Raw genomic sequence first — 16,313 nt, 5'->3', positions numbered from 1 at the left:
GAACACTTTGGACGAAGTTGCGAAATGGTGCACATCAAATGCCATGATACTGCACCCAGAAAAAACTAAAAGCATTGTTATTACCACAAGACAAAAGCACCAGATAAGTCCTCTTAAATTAAATTAAATGTCCTCAGGTACAACTCAAATCGCATACTTGGTGTAACTGTTGATGAAGAAATGAAATGGCAAACACACATAAGAAACCTCTGCAAAGTGTTATCAAGGAATTTGTATTTGTTGTCAAAACTCAAACATTATGCGAAGTCTGAAACATTAAAAATGTTCGTTCATGCTCATATAATGCCTCATATTAATTTTGCTTCGACATTGTGGGATGGCTGCAGTGATGTTCACTTATTAAAACTCAATTCTTTGTACCGTCGTGCTGCAAAACTTATCCTGTATGAATCGCACATGTCTACAGAAATGAAGTTAAACAGCCTTAATTTCCTTCCCCTAAAAACCCACCTTGCATACAATAAGGCTGTCTTTATGTATAAATTAGTTCATGGTGCAGTTATGTGCAATCCTATTTTACACATGTTACGAAGAGGTATGGGTCTCAAAATTTACTTCTTCCAATTCCTCGTATAGATCTTTATAAATCCAGCTTAGCTTTTTCAGGATCATCTCTGTGGAATTCTTTGCCAATAGAAATCAAACGATCCGCATCCTTAAAGGCCTTTAAAAGGCAGTTGCACACACATTTGATCACACTATAAACTGCCCCTGATGTCTAGTTTCCATTGTGTACTCGGATAATGTATGCAATGCTCTTAAGTGTGTGTTTTTATATTTAGTCAAGTTTTGACCAAGAAAGTGTCACTCAGTAGGGTGCCTTCTCTTGGTCAATTGCGACTGAAAGCGCCTGTGCGTGAGTCGGGGCTATGCAGCAGAGTTTTGCTGACAGCGCGACCACGGATGGTTTGTGCCGCACGGTTTTTTCGGGGATAATTTTGCTTGGCGAGGCAGAATTGTCGATAGCTGAACTTGATATGTGACAAGGTCAGTCACGTGTTATTGTCTAGGTGGTCTGTGAGAGACACAAGGACGGCGCACTTGACACTCAGCGGCAGAAGAAGAAGGATGGAATACGACGGTTTCTAGAGTATGATGGATTTAACCGAATAGAATATTCGGCACTCTAGGGGAACTTCCACGAGTTATCACCTTCTCACTGCCACATGTTTTGCTGAGGACGAGTCGTCAAATCTTTCCTTCGTCGTGCGATGGTCTTCGCATAAGTATTCGACAAGGGGTTTCTGGATGTTGTTGTCACTGTTGACGAACAGAGGCCATTCCAGGGAGGAAGCGGGGTTTGCTTCCATGAGAGTGCTACATTCATAGGCTGTCTGAGGTAATAAATCATTATTTAACGCTGTTGACGAGTCTGTGTTTGTGGAATGAAATACTCTCTGTTGTTCTCTCCAGGTTAGCGCATAATTTGCTCTCTGTGACGCTAAAATACTAATCTGTATATGGTTTTTGCAGATAGGGAGAGAAAGACGAAAAGACGGCTGTTTTGTTGTTGTGAAAAGTCCATTAATTTTGTGCAGGCCCACGTGCTCGATGAGATATGTAAAGATGACATGTTTAAAGGTGGAGGGTGAGGGGTAGCTGACATGTTTAGTGCACCGATGCTTTCTGTTTGCAGCCTTCGTTTTCCTAACTTCTGTTCGGGCTGCCTTCTGGGGGACCACGCTAACCAGCACACCGGCTAACCAGCGAACCGGCTAACCAGCTAACCAGCAAACCGGCTAACCAGCTAACCAGCGACTGGGTGCGGCGCCTGATGCCTCCACAGTTCCCTGCTTCGTCACCACGCTAACCAGCACTTCATTCGACGGAGCAGTTGTGGAGGCTAAAAGACTAATTACAGGACGTCCACCCAGTGGCCAAAGAAAGCTAAGTGTACCATGTCTTTGCACCCCGTTGACCACCGTTGTTATTTTTGCTATCTGTGATTATACTCGAGTAGTGACGACGTGGGGTGTGTGACACCTGCATGAACTAGCACTTTTGGAGCAGAACAGTCGTATTTTCTTATCTTTACACGGGATCAGCGTGTTACTATAATTTTCTATATTCTAACTGGCATTTTGTCAGTGACCATTGGTTTTTTACGTTTTGTGAACGTAAAAGAACATATTTTGAGTGAAGTCTCGAGGGAGGTGGCGAGTTTTTTACATAAACAGGCGTCTGAAACTTATACTTTTGTTGTCTCTATTAAATTGTATGACTGCGAGAGTGGATCGTGGTGTGGTTAGTTGGTTAGTAGTAACTAACCGTTTCATAATCACCTTAAGTGATATATTGAAACGTGACACATGGGGGCCAAGCCGGGATTTACTCAGTTAATTTCCAACTGATAAAGACCCACCAATTAAGGATAACTAAGAGCAGATAATCTCGTCAGTGCTCGACTTATTTTCTGCTTGGTGCTACCCTTTTTTGTATAGTTTTGATCATATACCACACCTTAAGCGATTCACATCTTGCAGGAAATGTAAATTGTAATTTGTGAGCTATTGTATGCGCTAACTGTGATTACTTCCCTTTCCTTTGTTTGTGAATCTTTGTTGTTGTACGTTCAGAGTTTTCCGTTGCAGAGAGCTGAGCGGGGTTAGCGGATTTGTTATTCGTTTTACTCAGTGTTCTCTACATTGTTGTTTCGCATTCTGTAACAGGTTACATTTCTACCGTCTTGTTTTACTTGGATTTTTCTCCATATTTTGACTTTGTTGGAATTTGGGGGGGAAGGGTCCGAGGACTTCTGTCCTAACCAAGGCTGTGGGAAACACTCTGTTTCACCGCAAAAAGCAGCCGATAAAGTAGGCCACGGCTGTGGGAAACATTTTGTTTTACCGCAAAAAGCAGCCATAAAGTAGGCTACGCGTTTTGTTCTACACCGATTGGATTTTTCTTCTGCATTTTCTGGTTGCTGGATTTTTGTATCCATTGTTTCATCACCGCGTGTTCTAGCTATAGACTTACTTTTGTGATAAAGCTTTGCTAAACTAACCATGGCTACAGGGGGATCTCCTACGAGGAGAATAACTTTCGAGACTCCTGGCAGTGAGGAACAGACAGAGCGTGACGCACGCGTTAGAGCGCGTAGTTTAGTTAAACGCAAGGAGTTGGAACGTAGGGAAGACATAGAGCGACAGACGAGAAAAGAAGAGCTTGACAGACAAGAACGACAGGCCGAACGTGACAGACAGGACAAGAAGGACGAACTTGACAGACAAGAAAGGGAACGACAGGCAGAACGAGACAGACAGGAAAAGAAAGACGAACGTGACAGACAAGAAAGGAAAGAGCAGGCCGAACGACAGGCCGAACGTGACAGACAGGAAAAGAAAGACGAACTTGAGAGACAGGAACGACAGGCCGAACGTGACAGACAGGAAAAGAAAGACGAACTTGAGAGACAGGAACGACAGGCCGAACGTGACAGACAGGACAAACAGGCCGAACGCGATCACCAGCTAGAACTAGCTAGGCTACAGGCCGAGAAGGGTACACCTACTCAGGCTAGCGCGCCGACGTTTGTTGCTGACCGTACGAGACTGCCGACGTTCGACGATGACAAAGACGAGCTCGACGACTTTCTACGCCGGTTTGAGCGTATTGCATCTGACCAGAAGTGGGAAGAGGCCACGTGGGCTAGCCGCCTCAGCACTTGCTTAAAGGGACGCGCATTGCAGCTCTACAACGCTTTGGATGACGACGAGGCGAGGGACTATCAGGCACTAAAGAAGGCGTTACTCCAGCGCTTCAACCTGACTGCTGAAGCCTACCGACGACGTCTGCGGAACAGCAAGAGACTGAGCGGCGAGCTGAGTCATCAGTTTGTGGCACGTCTAAATCTTTACCTGCGGCGCTGGGTGGAGATGGCCGAGAAGAACTGGACCGTCGACGACCTTGCCGACCTCATTGTCATGGAACAACTGATGTCCAGCCTGCGACCTGAGGTGGTGACCTTCGTGCAGGAGCACCAGCCAAAGACTACTCAGGAGGCAGCCGACTGGATCAGAGTACACGAGGACGCCCAGGCGATCTCCGGCAAATCTTCAGGCTCACGGCCGGGAAAATCAGGAAATTCAGGTTCTTCAGGACCCAAGGACGGGAAGGACGATCAGGGACACAAGGGATCAAGTTCCAGAACTGACATCCAGTGTTTCTACTGTAACAAGCGGGGCCACGTGAAGAAAGACTGCCATAAGCGACAGGCTGACCAGAAGGGCGTACATTTTGTTGGCAGTGAGGAGTTCAGGGACGTCACGAGCTCATGCACAATTCCACAACTCTGCGTTCCGTGCTCCAGGAAACACTTCCAGCCCCACTGCAACGTCTACGTCAACGGAGTGAAGGGCGAAGGTCTGCGGGACACCGGGGCAGACATGATAGTGGTACGGGCGAGTCTAGTTCCAGCTATGGCCTACACAGGAGACAGCATCAGGGTGAGAATGGCCGAGGCATCTCACGCTTACGACCTGAACACGGCGGTGATCAAGGTCGTAACACCTTTGTTCACGGGGACCATTGTGGCCGTCGTCATGGACGATCCTCCATGCGACCTGCTCATTGGGAACCGTGTCCAGTTTGTGGACGGCGTCACCAGGGAGGTTCCCGTTTATAGGTCTCCCGACGTCATTTCAGTGCTCACGCGGGCACAGGCGGAGCGAGAGGACAAACCTCTCAAACCCCTACCTGCTGCACGAGCTGCCCTGGGGAACGTGACCCCCGCGCTTCTCGCGAAGGCTCAGGATTCTGACCCGACCTTAGCTACTCCTCGGGAGCACGCGAAGTCGGGGAAGGTGAAGCTGAGCGGGAAGCATGGGAAGTCAAAGTTCCTCAGGGAGAAGAAGTTGCTCTACCGTGAGTTTAGCAACAAAAGAGCTTTCAAACAGGTTGTCGTGCCTCGCGAGTTTCGCGAGGGTGTCATGGCAACGGCACACGACTCGATTCTGGGAGGTCATCTTGGCACCAAGAAGACCACGAACCGTGTGTGGCGCCACTTCTATTGGCCAGGCATCTGCACTGATGTCCGACGTTTCTGTGCGTCATGCGATAAGTGCCAGAAGGTGGTTGCCAAAGGAAGGGTGAGGAAGGTCCCCTTAGAGAAGATGCCGCTCATCGACGAACCCTTTCGTCGGGTGGCAGTTGACATCATCGGGCCCATCTTGCCTGCGTCTGAGGACGGAAACAGATACATTTTGACCATGGTGGACTACGCCACTCGATACCCAGAGGCGATCCCTCTGAAATCGATCGAAGCTACGCGAGTAGCTGAGGCACTGGTTACCATGTGGTCCCGGCTGGGAATTCCATCAGAAGTACTCACCGACAGAGGCACGCAGTTCACGGGAGGAGTGATGGCGGAGGCAGCACGACTGCTATCACTGGAGCAGCACTTCACCACTCCTTACCATGCTCAGTGCAACGGACTGGTGGAAAGGTTCAATGGTACCCTGAAAAAACCATGCTGAGGAAACTGGCTCAGGAGAAACCACGCACGTGGGACAGGTACATCCCAGTACTGCTTTTTGCATACCGCGAGGTTCCTCAGGAGAGCTTGGGTTTTTCCCCATTCGAGCTGTTGTACGGCAGACAGGTACGCGGTCCCATGGCTATCCTGCGTCAGGCTTGGACGGACGAAGAAGCCGACGAGGAGGTGCAGACGACAGCGACCTACATTGTAGAACTCAGGAACAGGATTGAAGAGACCTGCAAACTGGCTCAAGAGAACCTGGGAAGAGCAGCACAGCGTTACGCGCGAGGATTGGACCGCAAGGCACGGCCGCGCAGCTTCAAGATTGGAGAACGGGTGTTGCTACTTCTACCTGTCAAACACAACAAGCTACAACTGCAGTGGCAAGGACCTTTTGAGGTGACAGCGAAGGTGGGCCAGAACGACTACAGGATCGTCATGAACGGGAAAGCACGCCTGTACCACGCCAACCTGCTGCGCGCCTACATAGAGAGGACTGCCTACGGGGGAAAGGACAAAGTGACAGAGACAGTGGCCGTCGTGATGGACGAGACAACGGAGGAACAGGGAAGAGGACGTGTACCAGTTTGTCCGCTGGAGGCTAGTGAGGATCACACGGACGTGCACATCTCACCTGATCTTGGGGACGACCAGCAGGCGGACCTGCAAGAGATCCTGAAGGATGCAGCACGGGTCCTTACAGACATACCACTTCAGACGCATCTAGAGGAGTTTACCTTCGACTTGCTGGAGAAACAGCCAGTGAGGACGAAGCAGTATCCCATGCCTCATGCCCAGAAGGAGGTGGTCAGGAAGGAAATCGCCGACATGACGAAGTTGGGCGTCATCGAGCCAGCGAACTCTCCCTACAGTTCACCGATTGTACTTGTGAAGAGGAAGGATGGACGTGTCAGGTTCTGTGTCGACTACCGGAAGCTGAACAAGATTACGGCGTTTGACGCGGAACCCATGCCTGATGTGGACTACCTCTTCAGTCACTTGGCCAAGGCCAAGTACTTTTCCAAACTGGACCTCACCAAGGGATACTGGCAAATTCCGGTTGCCGAGGAAGATCGCCCAAAGACTGCATTCACCACTCCATTCGGCCAGTTCCAGTGGACAGTCATGCCTTTTGGACTACAGAATGCAGGTGCCGTCTTCACTCGCATGATGAGGAAACTTTTGGAACCGTTGAAGCGCGAGGACATCAGCAGTTTCATCGACGATGTGCTGATCGCGACTGAGACATGGACTGAACATCTCGACGCCCTGCGCGACGTGTTCGGAAGGTTGAAGGACGGAAATCTGGGAGCTAAACCGTCCAAGTGCTACTTGGGATTTCGGGAATTGTCTTTCCTGGGTCATGTTGTCGGCGAGGGACTGCTCGTTCCAGAGGACGACAAGATCCAGAAGATTCGGGAGGCGGAGCCACCGCGCACTAAGAAAGAAGTCAGGTCTTTCCTGGGCCTTGCCAGCTTCTACAGACGCTTCATCCCGCACTTCGCCGAAATTGCACTACCACTGACCAACCTTACCAAGAAACTACAACCGACCGTTGTAGTGTGGACTGAGGAATGCAGCTCCGCATTCAACACCTTGAAGAGGCGACTCACCAGTCAGCCTATACTCCGGCTACCAGACCTGAACAAGGACTTCGTGCTGAGGACAGACGCTTCAGGGAAAGGACTTGGGGCAGTGTTGCTTCAGGAGACAGAGGGGTTTTTGCACCCTGTTTGCTTCGCCAGCCGTAAGCTGACCTCGGCTGAGGCAGCATATGCAACGGTTGAACGCGAGTGTCTCGCCATTGTCTGGGGCATCCAGAAGTTCGAAGCGTACCTGTACGGACGACCTTTCTGTCTGGAGATGGACCATCAACCTCTGCAATATCTTCAGGTTGCAATGTTGGCAAACGCCAGACTTATGCGCTGGGCGTTGATTCTCCAACCGTACCAATTCACGGTACGCGTCATTCCGGGCGCCAACAATGTTGGAGCCGATTTTCTCTCTCGGGCTGTAGAGGAGAACATGACTGGGAGCGAAACCGAGGTTTCGTCTTGAAGAGGGGAGGTGTTTCACGATCTAGTGACATAGACCAAGAAAGTGTCACTCAGTAGGGTGCCTTCTCTTGGTCAGTTGCGACTGAAAGCGCCTGTGCGTGAGTCGGGGCTATGCAGCAGAGTTTTGCTGACAGCGCGACCACGGATGGTTTGTGCCGCACGGTTTTTTCGGGGATAATTTTGCTTGGCGAGGCAGAATTGTCGATAGCTGAACTTGATATGTGACAAGGTCAGTCACGTGTTATTGTCTAGGTGGTCTGTGAGAGACACAAGGACGGCGCACTTGACACTCAGCGGCAGAAGAAGAAGGATCGAATACGACGGTTTCTAGAGTATGATGGATTTCACCGAATAGAATATTCGGCACTCTAGGGGAACTTCCACGAGTTATCACCTTCTCACTGCCACATGTTTTGCTGAGGACGAGTCGTCAAATCTTTCCTTCGTCGTGCGATGGTCTTCGCATAAGTATTCGACAAGGGGTTTCTGGATGTTGTTGTCACTGTTGACGAACAGAGGCCATTCCAGGGAGGAAGCGGGTTTTGCTTCCATGAGAGTGCTACATTCATAGGCTGTTTGAGGTAATAAATCATTATTTAACGCTGTTGACGAGTCTGTGTTTGTGGAATGAAATACTCTCTGTTGTTCTCTCCAGGTTAGCGCATAATTTGCTCTCTGTGACGCTAAAATACTAATCTGTATATGGTTTTTGCAGATAGGGAGAGAAAGACGAAAAGACGGCTGTTTTGTTGTTGTGAAAAGTCCATTAATTTTGTGCAGGCCCACGTGCTCGATGAGATATGTAAAGATGACATGTTTAAAGGTGGAGGGTGAGGGGTAGCTGACATGTTTAGTGCACCGATGCTTTCTGTTTGCAGCCTTCGTTTTCCTAACTTCTGTTCGGCTGCCTTCTGGGGGACCACGCTAACCAGCACACCGGCTAACCAGCGAACCGGCTAACCAGCTAACCAGCGAACCGGCTAACCAGCTAACCAGCGACTGGGTGCGGCGCCTGATGCCTCCACAGTTCCCTGCTTCGTCACCACGCTAAACAGCACTTCATTCGACGGAGCAGTTGTGGAGGCTAAAAGACTAATTACAGGACGTCCACCCAGTGGCGAAAGAAAGCTAAGTGCACCATGTCTTATGCACCCCGTTGACCACCGTTGTTATTTTTGCTATCTGTGATTATACTCGAGTAGTGACGACGTGGGGTGTGTGACACCTGCATGAACTAGCACTTTTGGAGCAGAACAGTCGTATTTTCTTATCTTTACACGGGATCAGCGTGTTACTATAATTTTCTATATTCTAACTGGCATTTTGTCAGTGACCATTGGTTTTTTACATTTTGTGAACGTAAAAGAAAATATTTTGAGTGAAGTCTCGAGGGAGGTGGCGAGTTTCTACATAAACAGGCGTCTGAAACTTATACTTTTGTTGTCTCTATTTAATTGTATGACTGCGAGAGTGGATCGTGGTGTGGTTAGTTAGTTAGTAGTAACTAACCGTTTCATAATCACCTTAAGTGATATATTGAAACGTGACAAGGGGGGAATCGAGACCAGGGTCGTGGTGTATGTGTGTGTCTGTCTGTCTGTGTGTGTGTGTAGAGCGATTCAGACTAAACTACTTGACCGATCTTTATGAAATTTGACATGAGAGTTCCTGGGTATGATATCCTCAGACGTTTTTTTCCATTTTTTGGATAAATGTCTTCGATGACGTAATATCCGGCTTTTCGTGAAAGTTGAGGCGGCACTGTCACGCTCTCATTTTTCAACCAAATTGGTTGAAATTTTGGTCAAGTAATCTCCGACGAAGCCCGGACTTCGGTATTGCATTTCAGCTTGGTGGCTTAAAAATTAATTAATGACTTTGGTCATTAAAAATCTGAAAATTGTTAAAAAAAAAACAACCTTTTTTATAAAACGATCCAAATTTACGCTCATCTTATTCTCCATCATTTTCTGATTCCAAAAACATATAAACAGGTTATATTTGGATTAAAAACAAGCTCTGAAAATTAAAAATATAAAAATTATGATCAAAATTAAATTTTCGAAATCAATTTAAAAACACTTTCATCTTATTCCTTGTCGGTTCCTGATTCCAAAAACATATAGATATGATATGTTTGGATTGAAAACACGCTCAGAAAGTTAAAACAAGTCGCGTAAGGCGAAAATACAATATTTAGTCAAGTAGCTGCCATTTTTCAGCAAGACCGTATACTCGTAGCATCGTCAGTCCACCGCTCATGGCAAAGGCAGTGAAATTGACAAGAAGAGCGGGGTAGTACTTGCGCTAAGAAGGATAGCACGCTTTTCTGTACCTCTCTTTGTTTTAACTTTCTGAGCGTGTTTTTAATCCAAACATATCATATCTATATGTTTTTGGAATCAGGAACCGACAAGGAATAAGATGAAAGTGTTTTTAATTTTGATAATAATTTTTATATATTTAATTTTCAGAGCTTGTTTTTAATCCGAATATAACATATTTATATGTTTTTGGAATCAGCAAATGATGGAGAATAAGATAAACGTAAATTTGGATCGTTTTATAAATTTTTATTTTTTTTTACAATTTTCAGATTTTTAATGACCAAAGTCATTTATTAATTTTTAAGCCACCAAGCTGAAATGCAATACCGAAGTCCGGGCTTCGTCGAAGATTACTTGACCAAAATTTCAACCAATTTGGTTGAAAAATGAGGGCGTGACAGTGCCGCCTCAACTTTCACGAAAAGCCGGATATGACGTCATCAAAGACATTTATCAAAAAAATGAAAAAAACGTTCGGGGATTTCATACCCAGGAACTCTCATGTCAAATGTCATAAAGATCGGTCCAGTAGTTTAGTCTGAATCGCTCTACACACACACACACACACACACACACACACACACACACACACACACACACACACACACACGCACATACACCACGACCCTCGTTTCGATTCCCCCTCGATGTTAAAATATTTAGTCAAAACTTGACTAAATATAACGAAGAGAGGTACAGAAAAGCGTGCTATGCAGCATAGCGTAACCACTACCCCGCTCTTCTTGTCAATTTCACTGCCTTTGCCGTGAGCGGTGGACTGATGATGCTACGAGTATACGGTCTTGCTGCGTTGCATTGCGTTCAGTTTCATTCTGTGAGTTCGACAGCTACTTGACTAAATGTTGTATTTTCGCCTTACGCGACTTGTTTATGTTTATACTCGACCATAATTTGATGTTTTATTTGTTTAATACTTTGATGAGATACTGTTCATTTTAGGTATGAAATGATAGCATGTGCATGTATGTAGGTATGCGAACGCACGCTCGCGCGCGCGAGCGTGTATGTGTGTATATGTGTGCGTGTGTGTGTGTGTGTGTGTGTGTGTGTGTGTGTGTGTGTGTGTGTGTGTGTGTGTGTCTGTGTGTGTGTCTCTGTGTGTCTGTGTGTGTGTGTCTCTGTGTGTCTGTGTGTCTGTGTGTGTGTGTGTCTCTGTGTGTCTGTGTGTGTGTCTCTGTGTGTCTGTGTGTGTGTCTCTGTGTGTCTCTGTGTGTCTCTGTGTGTCTGTGTGTCTGTGTGTGTGCATTCGCTTATTCATTATTCTGGCTGTTTCAAAGTGCACGTGTGCTAGTTTGTGCGTTCGTGTTTAAATGTGTGAGATAGGCCCTACATATCCAAATTTCAAAATCCTTCTGCCATTATAATTTAGAATCTTCCATTATACTGGATTAAGCGCCTGCAATGTGTTACCATCAAGATGGAAGGGCCGTTGAGGAAAGTTCTCCGAATGCCATGGTGCCAGAGTGGGTCAGACCGCGCCAGGAGGTCTGGAGCGGCTTCCCATATCCCATGTGTCTGGATTCATGTTGCAGCACAGTAGGGAAGCTTTCATGTTGCAGCACGGTAGGGAAGCTTTCATGTTGCAGCACAGTAGGGAAGCTTTCATGTTGCAGCACAGTAGGGAAGCTTTCATGTTGCAGCACGGTAGGGAAGCTTTCATGTTGCAGCACAGTAGGGAAGCTTTCATGTTGCAGCACGGTAGAGAACCTTTCATGTTGCAGCACAGTAGGGAAGCTTTCATGTTGCAGCACGGTAGGGAAGCTTTCATGTTGCAGCACAGTAGGCAAGCTTTCATGTTGCAGCACAGTAGGGAAGCTTTCATGTTGCAGCACAGTAGGCAAGCTTTCATGTTGCAGCACAGTAGGGAACCTTTCATGTTGCAGCACAGTAGGCAAGCTTTCATGTTGCAGCACAGTAGGGAAGCTTTCATGTTGCAGCACAGTAGGGAAGCTTTCATGTTGCAGCACGGTAGGGAAGCTTTCATGTTGCAGCACAGTAGGCAAGCTTTCATGTTGCAGCACAGTAGGCAAGCTTTCATGTTGCAGCACAGTAGGCAAGCTTTCATGTTGCAGCACAGTAGGGAACCTTTCATGTTGCAGCACAGTAGAGAAGCTTTCATGTTGCAGCACAGTAGGGAAGCTTTCATGTTGCAGCACGGTAGGCAAGCTTTCATGTTGCAGCACGGTAGGGAAGCTTTCATGTTACAGCACAGTAGGCAAGCTTTCATGTTGCAGCACAGTAGAGAAGCTTTCATGTTGCAGCACAGTAGAGAAGCTTTCATGTTGCAGCACAGTGGGGAAGCTTTCATGTTGCAGCACAGTAGGGAAGCTTTCATGTTGCAGCACGGTAGGGAAGCTTTCATGTTGCAGCACAGTAGGGAAGCTTTCATGTTGCAGCACGGTAGAGAACCTTTCATGTTGCAGCACAGTAGGGAAGCTTTCATGTTGCAGCACAGTAGGCAAGCTTTCATGTTGCAGCACAGTAGGCAAGCTTTCATGTTGCAGCACAGTAGGGAACCTTTCATGTTGCAGCACATTAGGGAACCTTTCATGTTGCAGCACAGTAGGGAACCTTTCATGTTGCAGCACAGTAGGGAACCTTTCATGTTGCAGCACATTAGGGAACCTTTCATGTTGCAGCACAGTAGGGAACCTTTCATGTTGCAGCACAGTAGGGAACCTTTCATGTTGCAGCACAGTAGGGAACCTTTCATGTTGCAGCACAGTAGGGAACCTTTCATGTTGCAGCACAGTAGGCAAGCTTTCATGTTGCAGCACAGTAGGGAAGCTTTCATGTTGCAGCACAGTAGGCAAGCTTTCATGTTGCAGCACAGTAGGCAAGCTTTCATGTTGCAGCACAGTAGGCAAGCTTTCATGTTGCAGCACAGTAGGCAAGCTTTCATGTTGCAGCACAGTAGGCAAGCTTTCATGTTGCAGCACAGTAGGCAAGCTTTCATGTTGCAGCACAGTAGGCAAGCTTTCATGTTGCAGCACAGTAGGGAAGCTTTCATGTTGCAGCACGGTAGGCAAGCTTTCATGTTGCAGCATAGTAGGCAAGCTTTCATGTTACAGCACAGTAGGCAAGCTTTCATGTTGCAGCACAGTAGAGAAGCTTTCATGTTGCAGCACAGTAGAGAAGCTTTCATGTTGCAGCACAGTAGGGAAGCTTTCATGTTGCAGCACAGTAGGGAAGCTTTCATGTTGCAGCACAGTAGGCAAGCTTTCATGTTGCAGCACGGTAGGCAAGCTTTCATGTTGCAGCACGGTAGGGAAGCTTTCATGTTGCAGCACAGTAGGGAAGCTTTCATGTTGCAGCACGGTAGAGAAGCTTTCATGTTGCAGCACAGTAGGGAAGCTTTCATGTTGCAGCACAGTAGGGAAGCTTTCATGTTGCAGCACAGTAGGGAAGCTTTCATGTTGCAGCACAGTAGGGAAGCTTTCATGTTGCAGCACAGTAGGCAAGCTTTCATGTTGCAGCACAGTAGGCAAGCTTTCATGTTGCAGCACAGTAGGCAAGCTTTCATGTTGCAGCACAGTAGGGAACCTTTCATGTTGCAGCACATTAGGGAACCTTTCATGTTGCAGCACAGTAGGGAACCTTTCATGTTGCAGCACAGTAGAGAAGCTTTCATGTTGCAGCACAGTAGGGAACCTTTCATGTTGCAGCACAGTAGGGAACCTTTCATGTTGCAGCACAGTAGGGAACCTTTCATGTTGCAGCACAGTAGGGAAGCTTTCATGTTGCAGCACGGTAGGGAAGCTTTCATGTTGCAGCACAGTAGGCAAGCTTTCATGTTGCAGCACAGTAGGCAAGCTTTCATGTTGCAGCACAGTAGGCAAGCTTTCATGTTGCAGCACAGTAGGCAAGCTTTCATGTTGCAGCACAGTAGAGAAGCTTTCATGTTGCAGCACAGTAGGGAAGCTTTCATGTTGCAGCACGGTAGGCAAGCTTTCATGTTGCAGCACAGTAGGCAAGCTTTCATGTTACAGCACAGTAGGCAAGCTTTCATGTTGCAGCACAGTAGAGAAGCTTTCATGTTGCAGCACAGTAGAGAAGCTTTCATGTTGCAGCACAGTGGGGAAGCTTTCATGTTGCAGCACAGTAGGGAAGCTTTCATGTTGCAGCACAGTAGGGAAGCTTTCATGTTGCAGCACAGTAGGCAAGCTTTCATGTTGCAGCACGGTAGGGAAGCTTTCATGTTGCAGCACGGTAGGGAAGCTTTCATGTTGCAGCACAGTAGGGAAGCTTTCATGTTGCAGCACGGTAGGGAAGCTTTCATGTTGCAGCACAGTAGGGAAGCTTTCATGTTGCAGCACGGTAGGGAAGCTTTCATGTTGCAACACGGTAGGGAAGCTTTCATGTTGCAGCACAGTAGGGAAGCTTTCATGTTGCAGCACAGTAGGCAAGCTTTCATGTTGCAGCACAGTAGGCAAGCTTTCATTATGCAGCACAGTAGGCAAGCTTTCATTATGCAGCACAGTAGGGAACCTTTCATGTTGCAGCACATTAGGGAACCTTTCATGTTGCAGCACAGTAGGGAACCTTTCATGTTGCAGCACAGTAGAGAAGCTTTCATGTTGCAGCACAGTAGGGAGCCTTTCATGTTGCAGCACATTAGGGAACCTTTCATGTTGCAGCACAGTAGGGAACCTTTCATGTTGCAGCACAGTAGGGAACCTTTCATGTTGCAGCACAGTGGGTAAGCTTTCATGTTGCAGCACAGTAGGGAAGCTTTCATGTTGCAGCACAGTAGGGAAGCTTTCATGTTGCAGCACAGTAGGGAAGCTTTCATGTTGCAGCACAGTAGGGAAGCTTTCATGTTGCAGCACGGTAGGGAAGCTTTCATGTTGCAGCACGGTAGGGAAGCTTTCATGTTGCAGCACAGTAGGAAAGCTTTCATGTTGCAGCACGGTAGGGAAGCTTTCATGTTGCAGCACAGTAGGAAAGCTTTCATGTTGCAGCACAGTAGGGAAGCTTTCATGTTGCAGCACGGTAGGGAAGCTTTCATGTTGCAGCACGGTAGGGAAGTTTTCATGTTGCAGCACAGTAGGAAAGCTTTCATGTTGCAGCACAGTAGGGAACCTTTCATGTTGCAGCACATTAGGGAACCTTTCATGTTGCAGCACAGTAGGGAACCTTTCATGTTGCAGCACAGTAGAGAAGCTTTCATGTTGCAGCACAGTAGGGAACCTTTCATGTTGCAGCACATTAGGGAACCTTTCATGTTGCAGCACAGTAGGGAACCTTTCATGTTGCAGCACAGTAGGGAACCTTTCATGTTGCAGCACAGTAGGGAACCTTTCATGTTGCAGCACAGTAGGGAACCTTTCATGTTGCAGCACAGTAGGGAACCTTTCATGTTGCAGCACAGTGGGGAAGCTTTCATGTTGCAGCACAGTAGGGAAGCTTTCATGTTGCAGCACAGTAGGGAAGCTTTCATGTTGCAGCACGGTAGGGAAGCTTTCATGTTGCAGCACGGTAGGGAAGCTTTCATGTTGCAGCACGGTAGGGAAGCTTTCATGTTGCAGCACATTAGGGAACCTTTCATGTTGCAGCACAGTAGAGAACCTTTCATGTTGCAGCACAGTAGGGAAGCTTTCATGTTGCAGCACAGTAGGGAAGCTTTCATGTTGCAGCACGGTAGAGAACCTTTCATGTTGCAGCACAGTAGGGAAGCTTTCATGTTGCAGCACAGTAGGGAAGCTTTCATGTTGCAGCACAGTAGGGAAGCTTTCATGGTGTCTTTGTAGCGGGTCCCTTGTTCTCCGTGGCATTGCTTACCCGACAACAGCTCGCCATCAAACAGTCTTCAGCAGACGTTCGTCAAGCCTGTCCTTAACTTGACGAAATCGACTACACAAAGTATATTTCAAGAAGCTAGACGCACGAAGCTTTCGGTGAAAAGACTTCGCGAAGTCGACTTCGTGCTCAATGTAGGACCCCGTAATGCACACAACGTGCTCAATGTAGGACCCCGTAATGCACACAACGTGCTCAATGTAGGACCCCGTAATGCATACACCGCGCATGCCCAGCTTTTCATTGTTGTCAGCTTTGGAGCATTGCGAGCACTGAGCACTTCGGAAGTGGAATGAGTTCGGTTGCTTTGCGTGGCGACTGTATACTGTCCAAGTCTCACAGCGGTGAAGGGGGGGAACTACTGCACGGTACACCTGCGTTGTCTGCATAGAGTGATTCCTCTTCGTTGAGAGACTGAAAGCTGCGCTCGCTACTATGTAAACACACACACGCACACACTCACACACGCGCTCTCCCTCTCTCTCACTCACACACACACACACTAACACTAACACACATACACACACACACACACACACTATCATACACACACATGCACACACACACACCACACACACACACACACACACACACACACACACACATAAATGT

The 16,313-nt window shown here is 47.5% G+C and overlaps 2 protein-coding genes across 2 annotated transcripts; both read right to left on the bottom strand.

The window, feature by feature from the left end:
• Nucleotides 1-11,314: 11,314 nt before the first annotated feature.
• On the bottom strand, nt 11,315-12,949 carry LOC138965697 (uncharacterized). The gene is made up of 2 exons (XM_070337873.1): nt 12,108-12,949; nt 11,315-11,987 (listed from the first exon to the last, which is right to left on the bottom strand). The coding sequence occupies exons 1-2, from the start codon at nt 12,947-12,949 to the stop codon at nt 11,315-11,317; spliced, it is 1,515 nt and encodes a 504-aa protein (XP_070193974.1).
• Nucleotides 12,950-12,967: 18 nt separating this feature from the next.
• On the bottom strand, nt 12,968-15,676 carry LOC138965696 (uncharacterized). The gene is made up of 2 exons (XM_070337872.1): nt 13,890-15,676; nt 12,968-13,796 (listed from the first exon to the last, which is right to left on the bottom strand). The coding sequence occupies exons 1-2, from the start codon at nt 15,674-15,676 to the stop codon at nt 12,968-12,970; spliced, it is 2,616 nt and encodes an 871-aa protein (XP_070193973.1).
• Nucleotides 15,677-16,313: the final 637 nt, after the last annotated feature.

Source organism: Littorina saxatilis, linkage group LG4 (genome assembly GCF_037325665.1).
Source record: "Littorina saxatilis isolate snail1 linkage group LG4, US_GU_Lsax_2.0, whole genome shotgun sequence".
Classification (NCBI taxonomy): Eukaryota; Metazoa; Mollusca; class Gastropoda; order Littorinimorpha; family Littorinidae; genus Littorina; species Littorina saxatilis.
Note: the sequence above shows the minus strand (reverse complement) of the source record. Positions and strands in the feature narration are given on the sequence as shown.

Excerpts from the sequence above, each read along its gene's own strand:
- LOC138965697 (XM_070337873.1), bottom strand. The coding sequence starts at position 12,949 with ATGCTGCAACATGAAAGCTTGCCTACCGTGCTGCAACATGAAAGCTTC. Across the intron at positions 11,988-12,107 it reads GAAAGCTTGCCTACTGTGCT|GTTCCCTACTGTGCTGCAAC; the intron begins GTAACATGAAAG and ends GCAACATGAAAG.
- LOC138965696 (XM_070337872.1), bottom strand. The coding sequence starts at position 15,676 with ATGCCACGGAGAACAAGGGACCCGCTACAAAGACACCATGAAAGCTTC. Across the intron at positions 13,797-13,889 it reads GAAAGCTTGCCTACTGTGCT|CTTCTCTACTGTGCTGCAAC; the intron begins GTAACATGAAAG and ends GCAACATGAAAG.